Source organism: Podarcis liolepis (genome assembly GCF_965112155.1).
Source record: "Podarcis liolepis genome assembly, chromosome: 13".
NCBI lineage: Eukaryota > Metazoa > Chordata > Lepidosauria > Squamata > Lacertidae > Podarcis > Podarcis liolepis.
Window position 1 is genome coordinate 17,985,076 of NC_139573.1, and position 25,221 is coordinate 18,010,296.

At 47.8% G+C, this 25,221-nt stretch overlaps 3 protein-coding genes across 13 annotated transcripts; all 3 read left to right on the forward strand.

Annotated features, from left to right (window-relative positions):
- The first annotated feature begins 221 nt into the window (after window positions 1–221).
- On the forward strand, window positions 222–4,607 carry LOC310692283 (uncharacterized protein). 9 transcript variants are annotated; one of them, XM_083472961.1, is made up of 5 exons: window positions 222–401; window positions 1,478–1,618; window positions 2,191–2,328; window positions 2,648–2,794; window positions 4,199–4,607. In XM_083472961.1, exons 2-5 carry the CDS (start codon window positions 1,613–1,615, stop codon window positions 4,322–4,324), a joined length of 417 nt encoding a protein of 138 aa, XP_083329087.1. In that variant the 5' UTR covers window positions 222–401; window positions 1,478–1,612; the 3' UTR covers window positions 4,325–4,607. The 9 variants fall into 9 exon arrangements, with proteins under 9 accessions (XP_083329087.1, XP_083329094.1, XP_083329089.1 ...); XM_083472968.1 differs by having other exon boundaries at window positions 4,202–4,607; XM_083472963.1 differs by having other exon boundaries at window positions 275–401; window positions 1,475–1,618.
- Window positions 4,608–6,061: 1,454 nt separating this feature from the next.
- LOC310690409 (crk-like protein) lies at window positions 6,062–10,009 on the forward strand. The gene is made up of 3 exons (XM_083469257.1): window positions 6,062–7,985; window positions 8,152–8,607; window positions 9,261–10,009. Exons 1-3 carry the CDS (start codon window positions 7,812–7,814, stop codon window positions 9,384–9,386), a joined length of 756 nt encoding a protein of 251 aa, XP_083325383.1. The 5' UTR covers window positions 6,062–7,811; the 3' UTR covers window positions 9,387–10,009.
- A 122-nt stretch (window positions 10,010–10,131) lies between these two features.
- ALDOA (aldolase, fructose-bisphosphate A) lies at window positions 10,132–23,677 on the forward strand. 3 transcript variants are annotated; one of them, XM_083469218.1, is made up of 9 exons: window positions 10,132–10,263; window positions 18,634–18,759; window positions 18,881–19,092; window positions 20,218–20,272; window positions 20,395–20,555; window positions 21,335–21,418; window positions 21,579–21,753; window positions 22,407–22,606; window positions 23,232–23,677. In XM_083469218.1, exons 2-9 carry the CDS (start codon window positions 18,648–18,650, stop codon window positions 23,325–23,327), a joined length of 1,095 nt encoding a protein of 364 aa, XP_083325344.1. In that variant the 5' UTR covers window positions 10,132–10,263; window positions 18,634–18,647; the 3' UTR covers window positions 23,328–23,677. The 3 variants fall into 3 exon arrangements, with proteins under 3 accessions (XP_083325344.1, XP_083325343.1, XP_083325345.1); XM_083469217.1 differs by lacking the exon at window positions 10,132–10,263 and adding an exon at window positions 12,343–12,885; XM_083469219.1 differs by lacking the exon at window positions 10,132–10,263 and adding an exon at window positions 12,830–17,802.
- Window positions 23,678–25,221: the final 1,544 nt, after the last annotated feature.

Below are 25,221 nucleotides of genomic sequence, written 5' to 3' on the forward strand. Positions count from 1 at the left end.
CTGTCGCACCTAACACTAAAATCCTGCATTAATTTCCCCCGTCATTTTCTATCAGCAGCAGCCTCTTTCCGTCCCGGAGGAGACCGAATATGACGCCCGAAGTAAACCCGGTGGCAGCCTCCGCGTACGAGTCTTTTATTTATAAGTCTATAATCTTCCTATTGCGCGCATGGGCTGCGCCGCGGAAAACGGCGAAGAAAACCGAGGGAATCATCCGCGCATGCGCCGCTCGTGGAGTAACGACAGTCATGAACTTTTGAATATGATGCGCTTTCCGTTTTACCCCCACCCGGCCCCGCCCCGCCTCCTTCCCTCCAGCCTTCGGGGCCTGATTGGTCGCTACAACGGGCCAATGCCGCGCTACAGAACACTCCCGTTACTGGGTAGATTTCCTTCAATAGGTAGGACGAGTCTGTCTGGCGACGTTTCTGTGAGGACCGAGAGGAGAGTGGAGGAAAAGGCTGACGGTTTGGCGGGTTGCTGTTAGGAATGAACTGGGATGACGTTTACTTGAATGCAGGAAATAAGGGAAATTCCCGACCAAGAGATTAGATGAAGGGCTTTGACTATTGTATCTCGAGCTGTTCTCTTCCCCCCCCGCACCAAAATGGAAGAGGCCCACTCGCTTCTCCTCTCGCTGACGTCACTTCTGGCGCAGGCGCCGCATTTCCGTTGACGCCACTTTTTTCATTCTTGTCCGAACTCTCGCCTCACTTCCGCGGAGGAGCGCAGGGGCCTTAAGAGAGTTTGGTCGCAGTGGGAGCCCGTAGCGGGCCGCGCGCGCAGGTGCGGTTTCCAGGGCGACCGAGGGACGCCTTGGTATATTTACATACTGCATGGCTCCCAAGTTGCCCAGAGCAGCGTCTCCCCCTCTCCCGTTTTATCCTCACAACAGCCCCGTGAGGTAGGTTAGGCTGAGAGACAATGGCTTCAGAGCCCAGTTTATTCTCGGCCATTCGCTCCACAATGCAGGAAGCCCGGAAAGCGTATGAACATGATACGAATAAAGCTGCACAGTGAATGATAAACTGTATTCATAAGGGAGTGGACATTAATGAGAAGAGACTGGAGGTTCATCAACATTGGAAGGAGGAGGAGGAAGGCCTGTTTCGTTTCCATTTGGTTATGGAAAAAGGGAATTTTGAGGAAGGGAGGGATGCTATGAACAGGGAGAGGGGGTTGTGGGGCCAACTGTCAAAACAGAAGACAAATATTCGAGCTTCATTTCCAAAATAAAAATTTATCCCAGTGACACTGAAACTTTAATCAATACCATTCTACATACAGGTGTGTGTGTGTGTGTGTTATAACAGCAACGTAAGAGCTTTGGAGCCTGTTTGATCAGTCTCAATATGGTTTAGACCTCTTTGAAATCAGTAGTGTTCAGAGTTAATATATATGAATGAAAGCTTCATGAAGAAAGTGAGTTTTAACTCTGTTGTTCAGTAAATTCTGACCCTCTCTTTTGATCTAGCAGACTATAGATGTTGTGCTCAAGGAACAAGTGGAAGCATGGTCTATAATAGCTTCAAGTTATTTGTCTCTTCCTTGGGGCTATGAGCTATCCATGGAGCCTCCAGAGGTTGATGTCTAGTCCTTCCCCAACTGAGGAATGGCAGTAAGTAGAGCATTCTTATTCTGTATTCACACTGCCCTTCACTTCACTTCTCAAAGTGCCCCATCTCTCCTCTCCCAGTTTGACATGTGACTGAACTGAATTTAATAAATCTACTTATGAATCAATGAAGACTGATTTGAAAGCCATGTGTTAAAAGTCGGACATTTTGAGTTTGGAATATTGATTATTGTGGGATGCTGTCCATATAAGTTTTAGTATGTGATCCTCTGTGCCTCACAGATATTTGAAGGTTAGAAACTCACTAAACAGTACTATCTCTGCAGCTGCTGCCGCCGCCACTAAATTAAGAGGAATCACCTAACTTCCAAACATGTACTAACCTATGTCAGAGAAGCTATACACTTGGTGTATATGCTTCTGGTCAGAGGTTAAACATTCCCTCTGCCAATTTTCTGATATTAAGAACCTTCCAATTTCCCAGAAGGTATTTCACGTTAAGTCAAAAGCTGTATTTCAGTGCTCAGCCATGTAATTCTTTTATATGCTCTTCTTCCTCCTCACCACTCCATACTGTAAACGTCCCTTCTCCTTTGGCTTTCCTCCCCTTACAGACTCCATCGCTGAACCCTCCACCAGACCTCCCTTTTGCCACAACCTTATTCCTGCCTCTCCCTGCCATCGTTTTCTTGGTCGTTGGATCCTACTTAATACTCCTGGCCCTGGTCCTTGTCCTCCGACAGTGCCTGATGGTAACTTGGGGAAGGGATGGCAATAGTTGAAAGGGCAAACACATTTGGGGATTTTTATAGATCTATATAGATCTATCTTTTCCATAGTGCATTACAGCATACCATATGACTGTGCATTATGGGAGCAGTAGTCCTTTGGAGAGCAAGTAGAAAGGGGTAACGAATTCACATCGTTAATATTGTGTGGTTGGTGTTCTGACAATTTTGAATTGCTTGCAATCAATTCCGTAAGAAATCATAGGAGCTCTAGCCTACGAGAGATGAAAGGGATTGCTTCTTAACTCAGGTTGCTTTGTTTCCTTCTCTTACCTCTTCACAGGCCCGGGGTCTTTGTGCCAACTGCTGTTCCTGTGAAAAGCGGCCTTGGCCAAACATGTGCGAATGCTGTTTGACCTGTGCAGAATCATGTGACTGTGCCCTTCCATCCCCAACCCGCTGTATGGATCGCTACTGCACCTGTACTAATGTGAGTTTTCCCTCTGGATAATTGATCAGCTTTTTGGAAATACCTGAGACTAGTTCCCCCTGGGGTCATTTGAATACAGTGGTGCCTCCGGTTACTTCTGGAGGTCCGTTCTTAAGCAAAAACCATTCTTAACATGAGGTACACTTTTGCTAATGGGGCCTCCTGCTGCTGCTGAGTCTGCCACTCACATCCCAGGGCAAAGTTCACAACTAGGGGCATCTATTTCCGGGTTAGCGGAGCTCATTACCCGAAGCATTCGTAAGAAGAACGGTACGTAACCCGAGGTTCCACTGTACACAGCAGTGTCCAGGTGGAAAAGCAGTCCAGGGCTTAGCAGATGAAAATGTGGGGAGTGGCAATGACTGGCCTTCATGTATGTTACACATTTTGGGGAGGAAACTTATTTTTTTGTTGGTGGGAGGAGAAGGGTGAGAGGGTATGGTTGCATGCTCTGTTACTCTGTGCTAAGAGGAGAGAGAGAGAACAATTCAGAGCAGAATAATACCTTGGCTTTTTAGAGCAAGGATGGCAAACCTGTAGTTTTCCAGATGTTACTTATTTAACAAGATTTATATAGCACTGAATTTTAAAAATCTCTATGCGGTATGCATAAATCAATATAATATATTCATAACAGCACTCATAAAATCAAACTTAAAAATGGGTAGACATAAAATTTATCAACATGTATAGGATTATGCTGCATATTTTGAATTGTGTGGCAGCTCTGCTGTATACCTGTGTGTGGTGTGTTTGTGGATGTGGCAATGTCTGAATGTGGAATTAGATCGATATTCTGAGCTGGAGAGTGCATTTCCTATGGATCTCTAATTCTACCTGCGTGAGTAACAAAGCCAGCAAGTTAGGCAGTAGCAAAGATGTGGTATTGCTGGAGAGATAATAAGCTACCTGAATAGTTTCAAGCAAAGAGGCTCTTGAAAACAGCAGCACTTGTTATTTACTAAAGCCCATACTCCTTAAAATCATATGCCAACTGAAACAGTATATATAATTTGAAAGGAGGAGAGGGACAGGCAAGAGGGATCTGTGTGGGAGGAAGAAAGATGAACAGGGTAGACCGACACTTACACTTTCTTTAGAGCTTGTCAGAGCTTCTCCAGGGAGGCTGTGGCCTGCATGTTGAGAAACATTGAACTTACAGGTGTTCAGAGTGGAAAAATGTCAAGGCAACCTACCATGATATTCAGACCTATCCTTTGCTGGTATCTTATCTTCAGACAATGCCTATTTATTAATTTAAAATATTTATACCCTGCCTTACAACAGTCTTGTAGTAATCATTATTCAGTATTTCCCTGAGTCCAAGTTTAGTGAAGGATGCTGTAACATCTTGATGCAGGTATTTCCATAGGTTAACAGTGTACAATTTCTGTCTCTTACCAGCAGGGCTGGGAACCAGGGGCTTGTTCCTTTCCTCGCTTGTGTCCACTCTGCGATTGTGCCTGCACATACCAGCCCCCAGACTGCCAGAACATCAATTGCATTTGCTTTGAGATCAAACTGCGATAAAGAACTCAAAATAACAAAAAGATTATGTCTGTGATTTGGGAGTGTGGGAGGATTTGGAAGTCTCCATACCAGTGGTGGATCCTACAAGCGGTGGACGAGTAAAAAGGGAAGTTAGTCACTCAGCCTGACATAATTAACTTGTCCTGATGCAAGAAGTTTTGAAACTGAGCTTTTTCTTTTTCATGTTGATTTTTTCAAATGCTTTTGTACTTTGTACTGCATGTTTGATATTAATGTTTTTATATGAATTGCTGCATTTTATAATAAAGCAGGTTGAGTATCACTTGTGTCTCTCTTTAATGAGAATGCAAATGGAGTCCATTTAATAGACCTTTGCTGCATGGAGAAGTTTCCTAAACTCAGAAAGTGCTGGGACGATATAAGAACAGAAATTGAAGAAATAGTGGGCTATACTTTACCCAAGGGTCCTCTAATTTTCCCATTTGGGTATGCTCAAGAAGCTCTTTTAATAGAGGACAGGGAATGAAGACAACATCTCTTGATGGCTGCCAGAATTATTATTTGTCAAAATTGGGGGAAACAGAGCATCTATGAGGTAAAAAATAATTAAAATATGGGACACAGTATGCATGGTTAAGCCACAGCTGTCAACTTTTCCCTTTTCTTGCGAGGAATCCTATTCGGAAAAAGGGAAACGTTGACAGCTATGGGTCACACATGGTTGGAACCAGAGAGGGTAGACAGCAAGATAACAGATTTATGAAGAAATAGAGTCTCTTTGTAATGTACTGGAACCATAAGGTACAGAATAATGCAGTTATTTAGAACCTTGATCTGTTATACTTATTTTCATATGGAAATTGGTTTTGCTATGTTCAGTTCTAGATACACCTTATAGTTATGTTGTTGGCATTTGTTATATGTTGTTGTGTTCCACAAACACACACTAACAGCTCTAGGCAAACATAGATGGGAATGAGCAAAGGAAAGTGTAAAAGGATCATGAAGAGATTGGGGAATAGGGTTGTACTGGAAAGTCTGTGCCTAGCCCTGAGAATGTTCCTGGGAAGCTGAGGTGCCCTGGCTGTCTGAAGAGACTAGCATGTGCTACCTTTTAGTTCTGCAGACCTAGGGCCATCAAGGATAACGTATGGTTTCTCATAGAATCATAGAGTTGGAGGGGCCACAAGAGTCATCTAGCCCAACCCCCTGCAATGCAGGAATCTTTTGTTCAACGTGGCACTTGAACCCACAAACCTGAGATTAAGAGACTCATGCTCTACTGACTGACCTGTCCCAGCTAACAGGGAAACTGCCCCTCAAAAATAAAAGCCAACTTCCCATTGTGGGTGCATGGACCTTAGTTCACCAAGTCTCTTTACAAGGCTAACAATGGGATCCTATGCATGCCTTACTCAAAATCCCACCAGACTTACTCCCAAGTAAGTATGCATAAGATTGTTGCTCCAGTAGTTTGATATATTTGCATATGCAGATAAGGGATGCAAAATTTGAATGGAGCGGAAGAGCACTAGTAACTGATACCCTGCATATCCCAGCAAAATACATTTAATCACTATATTCGACAATTGCTAAACAGCCGGTCCTCTCGTCCTTCTTTACTGAAGCATTATCACAACAGGGGGCAAAAAAAGTGGGAAGCCCACAGCTAAACCGCCCATCACAAAAGCAGCAGCTTGTCTCTGGATGGAGAGGCGACTCCATCTTGGAATTGGGGCTCGTTCCCACAGCCAAGATGACTCTTTCCCCTTCCCGACTGCTTCACGGCCAGCTTGCCCGGCTTTAAGATGGCCGCCCCTCCCCGGTTTGAAGGGGGAGCGGGGGTGCGTCACTTTCCCATCAACCCTTCTGTAGCTGCAATCAGGGTCGCTTGCAGCGATTTGAGGGAGGGGAGGCTGCTGGCCGGAGCGCTGGGGCTCTGAATGGGTTAGAGCCGGGGAGCCGGGAGCCAGGATGCCTGGGTCCTCTGGGGAGGAGGGAGCGGGGCTGCAATAGGTCGTGGCCGGGAGCTGTGGGGTTCCCCGGGAGGAGGCGAGGTGTGCGAGGGAAGCCATGTGCAGACAAGGGAGAGAAGGCTTCATTGTGGCGCTGCTGCAGAGGGGCACGCTGAAGAGCGCTTGGAGGGTGCACAGCTGATCTTTTTTTCCTTTTTGGAGATTGCTTTTGATCCGTTAAAGGGCTGCAATGTATCATCGGGGTGTTGCTTCCAGGGAATACTGGAGAGTAGTAGAGTGGATGCATGGACATCGGAGGGGAGAAAGGAGTTGCATTATTGTTTGTCCAGAGCTGGTGGGGTGGTAGGCAGATAGGTTTCGGGAGGCTGCGTGCAATATTTTTGGATGCTGGAAATTTTGGGAGGCAGGCTACTTCTGGGGGGGTGTTTTATTATTGTTGTGATGCACTGAGGCTAGTTGGGGGGGGGTGGAGGTGGAGAACGCTGGCCAATTTGTGATCTACCGAGGTGGTTGGGGAATGGTCTCCATTAGGGGACGCAGTTTGGGGTGCTGTACCTTTCTCCAGAGGATAACCAGTGAATTGGGGGCAGGGGCTGATAACAGGAGTGGATCTGTGAAAAGTCCCCATTAACCTTTTGGTGGGTTAAATCCTATGCTGGGGTAGGAATGCTTTCATATGGGAGTGTTGCAATTCTGTGGAAGTTATTCTGTTCACTTGGTGGGTATGTATCTTCATCTGAGAAAGATTAGGTTTTGAAAAGGTTGACTTCCTCCAAACCTTGACTTTTTTTAAAAAAAACACTAACCAACAGTATCCTGCTACATTGATGAGGTGCTGGAGGAATTCTGGAGGAATTTTTAGAGCGTGCAATCATATCACACTTTTGGGGGGGGAGGGTTGTGTGAACTACTTAATTCACCAAGTGTGACCTCTTAATTTTGTAGGGGTGTTCTAGTACAAGGACGTAAATATACTGTATGTGTTCCCCGCAGATATACCACTGGTTTCGTTGTATTATATGAAGATGGTTATTCAGTAGAAACTGTATTTGAGTAGGTATTTAACTGTTAATAGGGTAGGTTGGTCAGGGAAGTGCCCCTTCCCCATTATATTAGAACTTGGGAGGGATGTCTAGAAGTGACCTAACTTTTCATGACATCCCATTAATTTCCAGCTTTTGATTGCAAATTGTAGAAGTGTTGTCTGCATTTCTGAGTCGTTTCTTTCCTTTTTGGAAGTCTACTATTGTCCGAGAAGAGGGGTGTGGATGCTGTCAAGGGATATCGAAGTTAGATTATCTCAGTATATGAGAACTTGGGGTGGAGCGACATAACGAAGAACAATATTCCTTTGGTGGGGGGGGGGAGGGTGTTATGTGCATCTGGATTATTTGGAGGTCACACTGAACTGGAAGGAAACCGGAACAGCTACATGAGGTCACTGTTCAACAGGTTAATTTCCTCTTGACAAAGTGCTCTCAAACTCCGGGGCAACTTAGATATCAGTTTTCTCAGAAATAATACGGGGGTGGGTTTCTTTCCACCCCCTGATGCTGCCCCAAGCCATGTCGGCTTTTGGGGATGCCCATGAGTGGTATATGGGGGCTCTGAGCCGGCAGGAAGCAGCCGCCTGTCTCCAGGGACACCGCCATGGAACCTTCCTGGTACGAGACAGCACCACTTGCCCCGGCGACTACGTGCTGTCCGTCAGCGAGAACTCCAAGGTGATTTCTGAAAAAGGGAATTTGGGGGTGGAAGGGCCCTGTAGGAGGAGCTGAAAGAGTGTGGGTTTGATTGCCCATTGGAAGCGGAGGGTGGGAGCTGGGTGTGTACCTGTGGAGGGTCACAGTGCGACAGCCTCCTGCTTCTCTACCCTTCTCTTTCCTCCAGGTGTCTCACTACATCATAAACAGCCTCCCTGGGCGCCTGCGGATCGGGGAGCACGAGTTTGATGGCTTCCCTGCTCTGCTAGATTTCTACCGCCTCCACTACTTAGACACGACCACTTTGGTAGCCCCCGTGGGACGGGTTGTGGCGCCGGCCTCTGCCCAGCCGCCTCCCGCTGGGGAATGGGTCCGGGCTCTCTATGACTTCGTCGGCCGCGATCAGGAAGACCTCCCCTTCTCCAAGGGGGAACCCCTGAGGGTGCTGGCCAAGCCGGAAGAGCAGTGGTGGACAGCGCAGAGGGCCGATGGGCGTGTGGGCATGATCCCCGTGCCGTACGTCCAGCCCTGTCCGTACGCCCACCCGAGCAGCCACGGTGCCCCCCGCCACGCTCCGGTCATAGCGAGGGCGGTGCAGCGAAGGGTGCCCGGTGCCAGCGACAAGACGGCACTGGCCTTTGAGGCAAGTAATGGGGTGGTCTGCACTGGGGGCGAGTTCACAAAAGGGAACGAGTTTCTGGTTACCAGGTGGGTTGGGGAAATACGCAGATTACTGTTGGGCACTGAGGTTTTTCGTTGCACAGAAATGTGGCGTTCTGGTCCAGCCCTCTTCACACACCCCAAACGAAAAGCTTGTGTTTGGACTAGGTTTTGCACATTAATTCAGATGAAATAGTTATGCAGCATAACACTTATCTGGAGGGTCGATGAGCATAACTTTGAATAGCTATGGAGCAGGATGAGTGGTGGAGTGGAAGGAGGAAAGAACGCATCAGTTCGGATGGGAAGGGGTGTGGAGGCTGTGTGGGAGTGCAGACGTTCATCCACACATTAGATGCCTGCCATGGTCCCATTGCCAGGCTACACGCCTGAAAACTAGGATCTTCAATCCATGTTATGTTTCTGTACAAAACTTCATACAACACACCCTGGCTTTGATCCTGTTCCTCATTTGAAATGGCAGTGAAGGGAAGATGAGAAGCTGTGTGATTTATTCAGGAGAAAGACTTGTTTGCGGGGGGGGGGGGGCTGGCTGTGCAGAGGTGGGTGGGTAAAAAAAAATGCCCCCGTGATATTTGCATTCTGATCCCTTCTGTGTCTCATGATGCTCTACAGGTGGGTGACCTCATTGCTGTCACCAAGATGAATGTCAACGGCCAATGGGAGGGGGAGCTGAACGGGCGCCGTGGCCATTTCCCCTTCACCCATGTCAAGGTCCTGGACCCTGAAGAAGCCAGCTGAACATTTGATGATGTAACCCATGGAACACTGACTTTCCCTGCAGTGGGGCACGACCCTTGAACTCTGACCCACACTTGTGAGCTTCTGACCGTCTCAAACATTGTACTTCCTTGAATTTTGACCTACCCGGTGGATGTTATTGATCATCTGGTTCATTGATGCTCAAGCTCCTTGGATATGGACCTCTTCTACCACTTTGGACTCCTTAACCCATGAACCCTGTTCCTTGACTCGCTGTTCTTAAAATGCTGTGGTAGTTGAACCCTATAAACTTTTGACTCTTTACAGGGACCCGTTCATATTTCCTCCCTAGAAACATTGATCCATTTTGGCCTTGTGATTTTTTCAACTCTGATTATGTGCCCTTGAATCTTGCAACTCCCCATCCTGTGCCCTGTGAACCCAGAAACTCTTGAGCTTTGATTATTGATCCCCTTATTCTTGTGATTTTTTTTTTTCATTTGATCCTGTCCACTTTGGGTGGGGAAACAGGGCGGGGGGGGGGGGAGTGCTTGGCTTTGGCCAGATGGCTGACAGGAAATCCTCCCCACTCCTTATAGAGGCCCCGCTTCACTTGTTGTCTGTTCCAAACTGCCTTGTTAATTAAAGTTTCCTGCCGATTATCCCTCGCTGGAAATTTACTCCTTCTGGGGTGGGGCTAGAGGGTTAATATGGGAAAAGAGTAGCACAGTTGTTATGGTAACGAGCATCACAACCCAGGCCTCAAATGTTGCCATGGTGAAGTGGAGCACAGCCTATTGCTGTAGGCAGGAGGAGGCAGCAGCAGCAGGCCACAAATGCTGCGTAGAGCATCTTGGTTGCGTGAGGATCACTATTAAGTCTCTCTCCATGCCTGCCAATGGTTCCTGCTTAATAGGTACAGTATTTCCCCCCCACCCCAAGTTTATATACCTATTTACTGGAGCCGCTTGCCCTGCTTGTACCTCTTCTTGATACAGTCCCAGCTGCTCCCTTCTTTTAACAACATCATTGGCATATTCAGAATTTCAAAATTCAGTATGTTATAGAATTTAGAGCAGGCTTCCCCAACCTGATGCCCTCCATGTTAAGTTGTGGGTGAACATATCAGACGACACAGCGATTCTTCAAACGGCTCTTGTTTATTCACAGGCCAGAACAGAACGGAACTGAAGGGTTCAGTCAGCCTGCTTATATAGAGCTCCAGTACAACGTAACTGTAACAATTTTCTACAACTATCCAATCACTGAATGTCACTTTCGATCCCTTATTTGCATAACTATCTACAGTATCCCCTGCTGGCCCAGGGTGAGAACTTCAGTACATAACACTCCAGACCCCTTCAAACACCAAATAGTATCTGATCTCGGAAGCTAAGCAGTGTCTGTCCTAGGGAGTACTTGGAGAGAGCCAGTGTGGTGAAGTGGGTACAGTGTCAGACCACATACACCCCCTTGAGCTCCTTGGATAAAAAAGTGGCTTGTAAATGCCATAAAGAATAACTCCCGTCAGTCCCAGGCAGCTTGATGGAGCTGTAGTCCAAACCATCTAGGTGGCACCAACGCAGGGAAAGACTGATTTAGAGGCACGATTTGTGTGGCACACCATACACAAATTACATCTGTACATACACAACCCCTTGATATAAGGTGAAAAGTCATCTTGTTGATTTGTAGTCGTGCTTTTGTCATTACTTCCCCCAAAATCCCTCTGTGATCCACGGACATCTTAACCCATGTTTATCTCTAGATGGAAATTATTCTTTCTAGGTGGCAGGGAAATGTTAGAATCATAGTACCATCATCACTGTTGGTGATTTAGCTCAAGAGCAGGATCTTGCTCAGGACGCGATCTGCAAATGCAGGATGCAACCTCAGCATCCTTGACATTTGGATGACCAGCCTTAGCTTCCAAAACTCCCCAGTCCATTCCACTATCAAACAGCTCCTACCATTAAGGAAACTTCCCCTGATATTTTAGCTGCAATCTGCTACTTGTACCCATTGGTTTGAGCCCTGCCCTAGGCAACTATTGTGCCTCCCTGTAAAAAGGTCTGGCCTGGGTATTCTCTCTGCTAAACAGGCCAGGGCAATGTCAACTCTTCCTTGCAGGACTTGGCTGAAGTTCCAAAAGTCCTGTAGCGGCCAAATTCACCCGCCCATGAGGAAGCATCTAGTTGTGTTGACACTTGCTCTGCACCTCACCCTGAGGCACTGCTTATATAATGTAAGATGAGACAGCCTTCCCCCGCCCCCTTCATCATCTGATGAATTTGGGAAGATGTAACTTCTGTCCACTTCATAGCAGCGAGACATCTGCTAGAAAAACAGAGGGGCTCTTGGTCTGCCAGCCAGCTGCTTTACAGCTGGTGTAGCCACTGCCTTCTCTTCCAGTAATAATTTGAGGTGGGGTTTGTGTGAGAAATCCCAGTTCTAACTGGTTGTGTAGCTCTGACTGTAGACTTGAAGAGCCTGACATGTCCCTTAAATAATCTTAAGGCCTGTTTTCTCCCCAGGCCCTAAATATCAGGAATCCACTTCCTTTAGCTGAGTTGGTCCACCACACTCATTGCTTTTAAAAAGATTTCACAATCCTAGGATCATACTGTGGGAAGGGACCCTAGAGGTCAACAATAGCCCCCTACACAACTCAGTGCAGGGTGTGTTAATGCAGGATGCACCCCCAACTGATGGCTGCAAGCCCCACTCTTAAAATATTTCCAGCAAACAATAGCCTGCCATCTCCTCAGGTCCTGCTCTGAAATGGATCGTGCCATCTTTCTGTAACCTAAACAGTGAGTTGCATATACCTCTCGTTTTTTAAAAAAGAAAAACAAACCCCTTTTGGTATCGAGTTGTTGTTCCTGCAGGGGGGCAGCAGATGGCGCTGGGAGACTTAAGGTCCTGGGGTAGGGGCAGAAATGGGAAACCCAACAGAAGCTTTAAAATGCAAGCCAGTAGCAGGAGAAAATTGGGGGGGGGGGATCACCCAAGATGGAGGGTGGAAGTTGGCTCCTTTGGCCTTCTCCTCAGGAAAGGGAGGAGGGGGCTGGATACAGCTCACGGGTTGAGGCAGATGGCCAAAATATATTCTGAATCCTAGGGGTTGCTTGCAGTCTGCACCACCGCCAGTGCAGGGCTGCAGGGAAGTGGTTCGAAACCGGGCTTTCCGGCAGCGAGAAGGATAGCATGCATGTGTGGGGATGGTTGCTTGGTTGGGACTGAGCCACACTGGGGGAGGGGGCATCGCACAGGTCTCTCAGCCCCGGGCCCCGTGACACCCTTGCTGTTCCTTGCTCTGCAGGGAATGTCAGAGGCCTCGTGTTTCACATTCCCAGACCCCAAGGCCTATATTTAGGCTGCCCTGCGAAAGGCCAGGGGTCGGGGAGAAGGTTAGCGCGGCCCCTCCCTCCCGCTCCGGCTCCCTTCTTATACAGCCCGGCCCCCGGTTTTGCCTCTGCCAGTCACCCAGCACCCAACGGAGCCGTCGTGTCTTGCCAGAACCCCCGCTACACCCACGGTATCTGGGAGATGGGAGGGAAAGGAGGGGGCTGTGGAGGGGTGGGCGGGAGAAGGGGCTGTCGAGAAGAGGCAAATCTGGATGGTCGCGCTGCTAGGAAAGGGCCCCAGATGCTGCCTGCATGAGATTGTGGGAAGATTTCAAGGGAGAAAGGATGTGGGGCTCAGTAGGGGTGCAGTGAGCGGCCTTAGCAGGAAACAACATCTATAGCTCAGTTAGTTGCAGTGTGGTGCTGATAACGCCAAGGTTGCATGTTTGATCCCTAAATGGGACAAGTGCATATTTCTGCACTGCAGGGGGTTGGACTAGATGATCCTCAGGGTCCCTTCCAACTCTGCAATTCTATTATTCCATCTCTGTGAATGACAAGGCATGCTATTGGTGGATGTTGTCTCAAGGGCGTATCCTTCTGCCTGTTCTGAGTTTACAAACAGTAGATTTCTCCTTTAAAAGGGGGAAAAAAGCAACAACGAGCCTGTCTGTGTCTGATCTTCGCTCCTTTTAAATCCTGTCTCTGTTCTCTTCCCATCACCCCCTTTATCATTTTTTTATTGCATAATTGATGGGGCCTCCCTAAACCTTGAATCTTGTTTTCATACATCCAGTTACTCCATGTAAGAAGACCAAAGGGACTCCAGCTATATTATCTAACACGGCTGTTTCCTTTGAATGCTGCAATGACTTGCCAAAGCCTTGCACGGTTGCTGATTGTTTGAGGAAGTAACGCTCACATAATCCCATGGTATCTGGGACACAGGAACAGAAAGTATGTGTGTGTGTGTGTCTGTCTCAATCCTTCTGTCCCTGGTGCTTGCCCAATCCACCGCTCCAGGGTTTGGGTGTGGGTGTGTTGTACCTTCCAGTATTTGTCTTGCAAGCAAGCCTGTGGCCTCACTTTGCCTGGACCTCCATTGCTCCTTGGCTTATTCTTTGCTCCTCCTTAACCAGCTTCCATCTCTGTCTTATCTAAGGCAGCTTTCTTTTCTTCCAAATGACGCTTTCAATCAGGTCGTGCAATCCCTGCATCTGTAACTCAGATGTAAAGCCTACATTTAATGGAATGTGTACTTTGATTTAAAAGTCCCGCCTGCTGCTTTCTGTCCTGCATGAAAAGGATACCCTTGTCCACACTGCGGTTATTCTGAACATTACTTGTGAAAACCCTCTTCCACATAAGGTGGTCTGGACAGGGTGCGTATGGTAGATCACTGTGGGTGCTAAATGGGTTACTGTTTGTCAACTAGCAATCCAGCAACGTTAAAAAAAATGGGGGTTGCAGGCCTTTCGTGGAAGGATCTGCTTTGCTTTTGCTTATTTGTTGTGAAGGGCCTGGGGGCATGCCGTCAAGCTCCTTCCATTGTTGCTCTCCTCCCCTCTACAGCCACCTCTTTGGGGAGCAAGGGCTTCCAGAGGTGGGTAGCTGGGTTAATCAATGTGTTGCAGAAAAAAAAAATAGTCTTATGGCACCTCGAAGACTTAACAAATTTATTGTAGCATAAGCTTTTGTGGACAAGAGTCCACACCATCCTTCAGAGGAAATGGATTTAAGTCCACAAAAGCTGTCACAATAAATCTGCAGTGAGGCTCTTTGATATTTGAGATGGGGAAGGCAGAGCTATAATGCCCTTAACAGTTGCTGGCGGAGCAGAAATTTTAGTAGGCTAAACTTTCTTCAGCATGAAGACGAAGAAGGGGAAAGCTTCACTCCCTACACTTCTGCACTGGAAGTGCGGTGGCAGTATTGATTATTATTCAAAAGGCTTCTGTATTGAGTCGTCTCTCAAAGCGGCTTACCATCCATACCGTTCATTAAAACAGCCAACAACGAACATCTATTGCCATTCAGCAACCGTTTCAAAGAGACAGGGAGCCTTTCGCCACCTTCTTCCTGGAGCCTAGACTCCTCCTCCTATACCCCCCTTGTTAGCATTTCGGGGCTTGGTCATTTTGGCGTTGTGGATGAGCAGCTGTTCGACTGCATTGTCGTTTAAAGGCTGGCTGATCTAAGACTCTGCAGAAACTTTATAGGGGGCGAGTGGCTGTGATAGTTGTGGTGAGAAGGGGTTGGTCTTACTGGCCCTGCAGAGGTGGAGCAAACAGTATTAACTGCTGCGGGTAGGCCTCCCTCCCCCTCTGCCACCTCCTCTCTCTGTTGTACCCTTTAAGGCAGTGCATGAGGTGGAGAAATCCGGGAAACGCTTCACCTGTTGAATGGGTGCCTGACCTGCTATTTAATTAAAACGGCCGGGCAGCTTCCGGTGTAAATCACTTTGTTGATTAACTGCTCGGTATGACTGTGCGTTTTGGAAACGTAAAAAAAGAGTAATGGAGATATATTCTTTAAAAAGAGACAGGGACGTTCTCCTCAGGGAGGGGGAAGAGGTCAGGAGGCAACCTTACTGGAAAAGTGTGGGGATCGGGTGGGGATCGAGAAATCGGCGCATGAGGAAGAGGGATCTGAACGGATGGTGACCTTTCTGCCGTTCAAGCCGCGCGTACGTTCAGTCCTGGCAGGGAAGCTCCCAATCAGCCAACCCTGTTTATAGTCGCCAGTCAGGTCCGAATGGGGGGAGGGGGAGGGGCGCCTCTCTCGTACCCCCTGCCGCCTGCTACGTGCTTTCCTGCACAGAGACCAGTGACTCAGCTATTACCGTAATCATCCCAAGAGAAGCCCAGTTTGGATTCTGACCAGGGCTAAGAAGAAGGTTCTGGACTTCGGATTGGGGGGCCAAGGCAAAGGGGCGGCGGCGGGGGGGGGGTGTTGCAGCATTCCCATGTTACACCGACCCCACAGGTGCCTGGCCTTTTCGCTCCTCTCATCAATCAAACAGCAGCTGCCTCTCACTTCCCAGCAGCTGGGGTGTTATATAACCCACCTTGCTCCCCTGGCAGTTCCTTGCTCAGTGCAAAAAAACCGACAGCAGCCCAGTTTTCCACCCCAGCCCACATCTTGGATGTGCATAAGCGCCCAGCTTTTTTCTCTGGGTTATTGAATCTCTCCTGGTTCATTACAAGTGCAGTAATTGCACAGGGAAATCTGCCCCACAACTGAAACAAACAAGCCGAAATGCACTGTTGTCCTTAAAACATGGATCAGTGGCACTTTAAATTGCAATTAGCATATTTTATTAAATTTATTCCTCCCCTTTTTACAAGAAAAGCGGTCTCAAAGCAACGGATAGCAAGTTTAAAATGCAAAGATGACATAAACTAGCCCAAAGCTACACGGTACTAAAAGTTTATATCCACCAGCAATCAGTAACAGAAAAACAACACCTGCCCATCCCAGAATGTGGACACCATGAACAGGCCAAAAATCAAGCCACAGCAAGATCCAAATGCTTGGGAAAACTGCAATGTATCTGCCTGGTGCCTAAAATCTTAAAAGCCAGATGCCAAAGGAACCTCCTTATCTGGCTCTCTAAATTGCAATTAAGTTGGCGCCAGAGAATGTCAGATGGGACGAATGTTTGGCTCCTAACACCAGAAAGGTTGAGGCTCATCCCAGTGTAGTCTTGAGCAAAAGGCATTCTGCGCTTCCTCTGATGCACTCCTATTTATGAGTTTACAGGACTAAGAAGAGTGAAACCAGGTTCTGGGAAGGTGCCCTGAATTGGATTAAGCTCTGGGCAGAATTCAAAGTGGTTCAGATAATTTTGGGTTTATATGTTTTGCTTTTTTAAAAAACTATTAGACAGCTGGACTGTTTCAGTGGCCAGGCTTTGAGTCAGTATTACAATTCTTCCTCCCTGCCCCCAATCTCAGTTAGCAACCTATGACATCTTTACCCCAATGCACAGCTTGTAGGCCAAGAAAGCACTGACAGGATCACAACTCCAGAACCCAGATGCTTGGTCTTGTCAAAGAAATCTGTTGCCCCTATACTGATAAAGCCACCAGTTTTGACCCTGGAGCTTTTATGGGGAGTTCAGAATCTTCACCATCAGCTGTTGTTGCTTCTGATCTTTTAGTACTGTAATCCTTTATCCTGGATTTAAAGGCAACGTTTTGCAGTGGCCTGTGGCTACGGGCAGCAAATATTTGTCCTTTCAAACGAGTCCTACTCCCTTGCAAATGTGCTTAGGCTTGCAGCCTTTCCCCGTTATAGAAGCTGCCCTTTCGCTTGTGAAAATTCCTTTCTGCGATGCCATCTTATCGCTCCCACTCCGATTCTCTCTCTTGCACAATCAGTCCCATGCCCAGGCCTCTCTCTCTTTTCCGCAGCTAAAGCCCAACACTCATGGGGGTGAGGGGATCCAGAAATAGCAGCGTGTCCTTCAGAAAAGGACAGAGGAGCTGGAGGAGCGGGGATCAGGTGTCCCCTTGAAAGGTCATCGCTGAAACTAGAGTCTGGGAGAGGATGCAAAGGGGGGACAGACCTATGGAGCCCGATTTGGCTTCCCTTCCCATCTCCCAGGAAGATGGGGCAACGCCCTCGGTCCTCAACAACATTTTATCCCTTCGTGCTCTTTAAACGAGCAGGTTAAAAAGTGCGTGTGCCCTTTTAGGCTATGCAGTGAATGCGCCTAGCGTATGGAGGTTTCTAATCTAATCGCAAATATGAAAACGTGATTTTGCTCCTAAGCACACGCTGGGATTCTGCAGCACGGTCGGCCACGGGAATTAAACCTCTTATTTCCACGCGTAGGAAGAGTGGAGCAGAGTTCGTCCACACTTATCTCCGTTTCCTTATATTTAAATAAATACCTTCGCCGCTATTAGGGGGTGGGAGAGCTTGGGCCCTTTAAGTCTCCTCCCTCCCCCCCCCCCAATGAGTCAATTTCACACCCTTTTCCGCCTTGCCCTGTTACATGACGTTCGATCCTGGAACGCGGAGCTTCTTTTGAGCATTCGATTCGAACGCTTCACTTTGCTCGCGCCCATCCCAGCTCCTGTTTGCTGCTACTAAGGAAGAAGGCAGGTTTGACCCCCCCCCCATTTTCTTACGCACGCATTCCTCCAAGGAGAACCCTTCCTCTTTACAGATTAGGATTTCGGGGGGGGGGGGGAAAGAAAAAATAAGGAATGGCCGCAGGAGCAGTTGCGGATATTCTTTCGCCGCCGCCGCCGCGGAGGTTTATATAATATGGGGATCAGACTCGGAGATAGATAAGATGGAGACGGTAAAACGTGGGGTGGAGTGGGGGAAGGGAGGAGGAAGTCCCGGTGGGGGAAGAAACGCAGCATTTGAAATCACGTGGTGAAGTTTATGTACAACTGTTGCAGAGGGGGAAAAGAAAACAGGACAGCCCCCCCCCCAACTAAAGTAAGCGTAAATACTCCTCGATCCTTTCCTAATACTTTCCAGTTTTGCCCCCCTGCAATTGGACTCGCATTGCAAAGGTGCTGCAGCTGATTGGGGTAGCTAATATCAGGGGGGAAGCTCAGAGCATGGCGAGGAGTCGAAAAAACTGGGGTGAGAACTGGGGTTCTCTTGAGGAACAGGGTAAACGGCTATTTCCTCTGTCCTTGAAATGTCCTTGGTATCTGCTAGCCATCACCTGCTGGAGACTTTGCTTCTTCTTTCAAATAAGGCTTTAATCTGGGCATCCCCTTTGACCTTAGTGGGAATCCTCTGATTTCCATAGCAACAGGGAGGAGCAGAATTCTCTCCCGCCCTCCTGGCCAGTCTCTGTACAGACACGAAAGTCCTTGTTGTGGGTGTCTCCTTCAGATACAGGACTGAGCAGGCAGAAAAGAGGAGACCGCGTTGCCAGGCTTGTATTAACGCTTCTTCGCCTTCTCCAGTTTAGCCATTCAAGATGCCTCACCAATACCCAGCCTTGACACCTGAGCAGAAGAAGGAGCTGTCGGACATTGCCCACCGCATTGTGGCAAAGGGCAAAGGCATCCTTGCTGCTGATGAATCCACCGGTAAGGGACAGAGAGCTGCTGGGTGGGGAGGACGAGCCAGGAATGTGGAATCAAAAAAGGGCTGCACAGCCTCCATTTTAACGTAACAACTGTTTGCTTCATCCTCTCCTCCACCTCCTAGGCAGCATTGCCAAGCGCCTGCAGTCCATCGGCGCCGAGAACACTGAAGAAAACCGTCGCTTCTACAGGCAGCTGCTCTTCACCGCTGATGACCGGGTCAACCCTTGCATTGGTGGAGTCATCCTCTTCCATGAGACCATGTACCAGAAAGCCGATGATGGCCGCCAGTTCACCCAGGTCATTAAGGACAAGGGCGGCGTTGTTGGCATCAAGGTAAGCGATGTGGGTGGCAAGTGATAAGTCTGAAATGCCTGGGCCCACCATGTTTGGTGCCCTGGGAGGTAGGCCAGTTCCAGTATTCTAGTGACGCACGACCTTGAAGGCTGCATGACCTTGCAAAAACAGCATCACCACAATGCAGGAAAAAATGCTCCGACTTGAAGGCACTACCCACTTTTTAAAAAATCTGTTTGCAGAAGGGCTTGTTAACTGATTGAGCTAGCATCTGAGCAAACCTTAAAGAAAATCCCTATTCTCTTTAAAATTAGATAACCTCTCCACATGTCACAAGAGACATCATTTTAGAAGAGGCTTTCTCTCCTGTGTGTGAGAGGGGCAGTTGTAAGCAATAGAAAATTATTCATTTTTTTTTTAAAAAAAGTCTGCCTGATGGTTTATTTATTTAGAAAATGTATAGTGGTGCTTTCCCCCTCCTTGCTCAGAGTAGTTTACAAATACGAAAGGAAAAGAGTGGTCTGGCCATGAACACTAATTACCAAACTAAGAACAGCAGCCAAAAAACACACAAAGAACTTCATCACGGCACTTGCGATCAATGCACTAAGCAGCAATAGGGAAAAGCTTGTTTAAAAAGGAATGTTTTCAGTCACTGGAATGGAGACAGAGGGAGACTGCCTAAGCTCATGGGGCAGAGAGTTCCACATATGGGGCTGGCAGCACAGAGAAAGCCACCTTGGGCAGTGCTACCTCTCTTGCCTCAAGAAGACAGACTATAAACACTGCAGTCCTACTGCATAAATGTGGATATGCTTAGATGGGAACTAATCTTAAGGGGATGAAAGCATTGGAGACCACAGGGTCATCCGGATTTCTCTGTTGCCTCCTTCCCTCCAAATCACAGCCAGATAGTTTGAATCCCAGTTACCTATTCACTAAGCAAACAAAAATCTTGGTCCATTTATGTGCTAAACAACTTACATATGGCCTACAGACTATTGAGTTGGGCTAGCAAGTCGATAAGCAGGAGCCATTATTTATGTTGTTTGTTTCTGGATGAATGACTTGATAGGACAAGATGTTTAGCTTAGTGGAAAGAAACATGCCACAAAGCAAGCCACAGGCTTAACAGACTTCTCTGCCTCGCTTTCCTCCCTGCAGGTTGACAAAGGTGTTGTGCCTCTTGCTGGGACTAACGGAGAGACTACTACCCAGGGTGAGTCTAGATCTCTCTGTGTTGGTAGGGGGAGTTGTGAAGGGAAGTCAATCTAGCCTGGAGCTAGGAGAAGCAGCTGGGTTTGACGGCATCCGCCCTTAACCCCCCTTTTACCTGTGCAGGTCTGGATGGCTTGTCTGAACGCTGTGCCCAGTACAAGAAGGATGGCGCTGACTTTGCCAAGTGGCGCTGCGTCTTGAAGATCACTCCAACCACCCCTTCCCACCTGGCCATCCTTGAGAATGCCAATGTGCTGGCTCGCTACGCCAGCATCTGCCAGGCGGTGAGTGCCAGCAGGCATTGAGGGAAAGGGGGGCATTCATCAACATCTACTTAAGCACTAAGCAGTTTCTAGAAAGACCCACTTGTTTTCCGTTTTTTGGATGCTGGAAGAAGGTTGAGTCATCAGGTTATGTGCAGCTCATGGCTCGTTTTATGACTGACCGGACGGCTGGCATTAGGATTGTTTTATCTGCTCTGTATCGCTGTTTATATATTTTAAAAAGGGATTTGTAACCAACCCTGAGGTCGTTAGATGGCGGGTGGGATGGAAGTACACCAAATAAACAAATGGATGGAGCAGTGGTCTGACTCCGTAGGGCAGCTCTTTGAATCTGCCTTGCAGCTTGGCAGTCAGAGCACATCTCAAGATGGTAGTGTCGAAATGGCAGTTTCGTCCTCTTCGCCAAATACCGCTCTGGGAAATTTCCCAAGGACATGCAGTGCCCTTATTTTGCAAATGGGTGGAGGCAGTCTTCTGCAACTGCAGTACCCATCTGCTGCTACAAGAGGGCAGCAAGGAATTTGGTAGGTTAGACATGTGGCTTCCCCTCCTGGGTGGAATTTCCAGCTCTGATGTACTTGAACTAGGAAGGAATTGAACATACTCAGTAGCTGCTGAAACATCTAGGTGGAGCCCTCAGAGCATAAGATGCATCTAACTAGATTAGGCATGTGATTAAATGTCCTTCTTGCAACTTGGAATTCTTACTGTGTTTTGATTTAGCTCTGTTTTTTTCTGTGGGATCGTAACTGTCCATCTCCCCTGTCTCTCAACTCCAGAACGGAATTGTCCCCATTGTGGAACCCGAAATCCTCCCTGACGGTGACCATGACCTCAAGCGCTGCCAGTATGTGACTGAAAAGGTGAGGTGGATGTGGAGGGAGGCGCTTGATTGACGCAAGTTGGTGTGGGCTGGCTTTTGCCCTTTTCCCCCCCTCATGCTATGGAAGGAAAGGAGAAGGATCTCGGAAGAACTTCCCAGCACTGACCTCCTGCTCCTTCTGCTCCTTCTGCCATGCCTAGGTTCTGGCTGCCGTGTACAAAGCCCTGAGCGACCACCACATCTACCTGGAGGGGACCCTGCTCAAGCCAAACATGGTGACCGCTGGTCACGCTTGCACCCAGAAATACACCAATGAGGAAATTGCCATGGCAACCGTCACCGCCCTGCGCCGCACTGTGCCCCCAGCAGTTACTGGTAAGCGAACAGGACCCAGAAGCACCTGTTCCTTCCTGCCCCACAAAAAATATGTGGCAGCCCTCAACAATTTACACTGCAGTAATATATGGAGCCCATCCCTACAGGACGGCTGCTGGTATCTGTTCAATAGTGGAGCTATCATTCTAATAGCTACAGAGTTGCCACCATAGTGTATTACAATCGTACCTCTGGTTACGTAAACTTCAGGATACATAAGCGCCAAACCTGGAAGCATATTTATGGGTTTTTGCTACATGCACAAAAGCGGTCCCTGCGGCTGTGGAAACCTTGGGATCCGACCGGAGCTCCGGAATGGATCCTGTCCACAACCGGAGGTACCACTGTATTTGTTCAAGGAAACTCCTTTAGCTTTTGCCTGGAGAGCTTCCTGTAGTTGGGACATTGTCCCACCCCACCAACTTTTTTGAAAAAGATGTGCCAGACAAACCCATTTTTGTGTGTGAAGGGACAAGTGGTGATTCAGGAGGCAGAACTGGGGTGTGTGTGTGTGTGTGTGGATATAATACTCTCTATTTCTAACGTTTTCTGCAATCAAACTCTTCTTCTCCCCCTCCCCCTTCAATTCTGCATTTCTCAGATATTAAACCCTTCCTTCCTTACCAGCTGCTAACTGTATTGTCTTGCCGCAGGTATCACTTTCCTGTCTGGTGGCCAGAGTGAGGAAGAGGCCACCATCAACCTGAATGCCATCAACAACTGCCCCCTGCACAAGCCATGGGCCCTGACCTTCTCCTATGGCCGTGCCCTGCAAGCTTCTGCCCTCAAGGCCTGGAGTGGCAAGAAAGAGAACCTCAAGAATGCTCAGGAAGAATACATCAAGCGCGCTTTGGTACGTATTGCTGGGGCCCCGGTCGCCCTGGGGAGTGGGATCTAGCAGGTCAGGGCAAGGGGCTGGGTAGCCACTGCACAGCAGCAGCTCCTTTAAGGTGCTCAGGGGTTGGGTATGTGCAGCGATCATCTCCCCAAAAGCTGCCCTTTGACAGAGGCGCTCAAAAGGGCTTTAGGAAGACATGTATTATTAGTAAGAGGATCAAATGCAACCAATCTGGTTGGGTGCAAAAAGCAGAAAAACAAAAAGCAACATTGGTGGGGAACGGGAAGGGGTCTAAGGTGTGTCTCTGAAAAATAAACTAATTAACTGGTCACACATTGCATTGAGAAATCAGGGTTCCCAGGTTCTGTTTGCCCAACCTTTTGGTGGCAAAAGGTAGGGCTGTGGGCGAGGTGGCAGGGGGTTGCAATTGTCAAAGTTACGGGTAAAGTGACGCTGGGAATCAGGACTCCTTGGTGTTTCCTCCTGGTAGGGGACAGGAGTTTTGTGTGTCAGGAAAAGGGGCCTGATTTATGTTGTGGCTGTGATCCTAATAAGGAGGATGTGTGAAGTGTAGCTTTTCTTTTTAAAGAGGAAAGCAGTTCCAACATCTCTTCTCACTCCCCCCTCTTGTTTTACACAGGCCAACAGCCTTGCCTGCCAGGGCAAATATGTTCCATCTGGAAAAGGCGGAGCCGCTGCCAGCGAGTCCCTCTTTGTCTCCAATCATGCTTATTAAAATCAGAGGCCTGGCTGCGCTCTTTTGTTGTTAACGTTGTGCCTGTGGTGTCTCTTGTTCTGTTTCTTGCCCTGCCCTGCTTCCTCTCTGCCAGCTTCTATAGCAGGGAAAGGTGGACATCTTTGCCTTGCCTTGACAGAACCCAGAAGCCTTGGCTTCTTCCTTCTCCTTGATCCACCTCCCCACCGCCACCTCTGTATGCCTTGTGTGTGTGTGTGTGATGTCCCGCTTTTCCTTCTGGTGACCGACGACACTCCTGGTCCGTGGCCATAACACCGAAATGTCTCCGGAGCTGGGACGACGCCTGACTCGCGGACTTCTAGAAATAAAAGAGAATCTATTTAAACATTGCCAGGGTCTCTGTTGTTCTTTCTTTCCCCCGCAGAGTTCTAGATGGAAAGTTTCATGCACACCATACCGAAATATGTTCAAGGAGCTGCATTGGGCTTATGTCCTGTTTTGCTCATTGTTGTTTACTCCAGGGATAGCCAATGAATGCAGTGCCTTTAATAGGCTGTGGACTGCCCCTCCTATCGTAAGGACATAAGAAGCTGGTTCAGGCCAGTGGCCCATCTGATCCAACATCCTGTTCTCAGTGGCCACCCAGATACCTGTGGGAAACCAGGCAGCAGGACCCCAGAGCACTCTTCCCTCCTGTGGTTTCCAGCAAGTGGTATTTAGAAGCATTTTCTGCCTCCAACCATTGAGGCAGATTATAGTTCGTTAGTAGCCATTGATAGCCCTACCCTCCCTGACCACTGACCATGCTGGCCAGGGTTGATGGAGAGTATTTGTCCAAAACATCTGGAGAGCACCATGTTGAGTGGCAGATTGTGTTCCCCCCCACCTTGCCCTTCTTTTTGAGAGTCTTAGAAGCCAGGGACTTGAATCTCTTCTATATAGCTGTTCAGCTATGCTTCTTCCACTTAAATGACCTAGCTATCAAAGTGTGTGTCTCCATTTCCCCCAGAAAAGTGTTGAGCGAAATAGTGGTGAAGACTTGTAGATCATGGGAAGTAGCATCAAGGACTTTGCTAGTTAGCTTTTCTTAGAAGAAGCCACATCAGTTTTTATTCACTGTACCGTACAGAAAATTGTTTCTGATCATGGATAGTTTGAGGAATTAATATGGGACGTAGAGGTGGAATTATCTGAATGCTATTTAGATTACTGCTAATAATTTCCTGTAATCTTTGGGAAGATTATTTTGCTTTGAGAAATACCAAGCATATTAACCTGGTAATTCCATTGCAGCAGATTGGCTAGAGGCCTATAGAATAGGAATATCGCATGCAAAAGGAACTTGAAAATATGGGTATACGGTACTACAATGCTTTTAGTTGTACTACATGGAACACAGCCCAATTTGCAATCAAATGGAGTGGGAAATGGATAGGATAGTCTTTAAGTGAAACAGGATTGATAAGATGTCTTATCTTTTTTAGTGGCTTGACCATAAGCTCAGTTGGGTGTGCTAACAACCCCCAACCCTGTATCTCTAGGTTTTGAAAAGTGTTGGATATAGAACAAAGGGAGAGTCATCAGCTTGGACCATCCTCAGTAAATGCACAAATCAGGCTTTCGTGTGCTCTTGTAACAGATAGGTAGCCGTGTTGGTCTGCCATAGTCAAAATAAAAAAATTCCTTCCAGTAGCACCTTAAAGACCAACTAAGTTAGTTCTTGGTATGAGCCTTTCGTGTGCATGCGTATCTGTGTATCTGAAGAAGTGTGCATGCACACGAAAGCTCCTACCAAGAACTAACTTAGTTGGTCTTTAAGGTGCTACTGGAAGGAACTTTTTTATTTTGACTGTGTGCTCTTGTAGTATATCACAGATCAAACTTAGCACAATGAGGGAAGCTATCATTTCCCAAGTGTGGGAAATGGCTATTT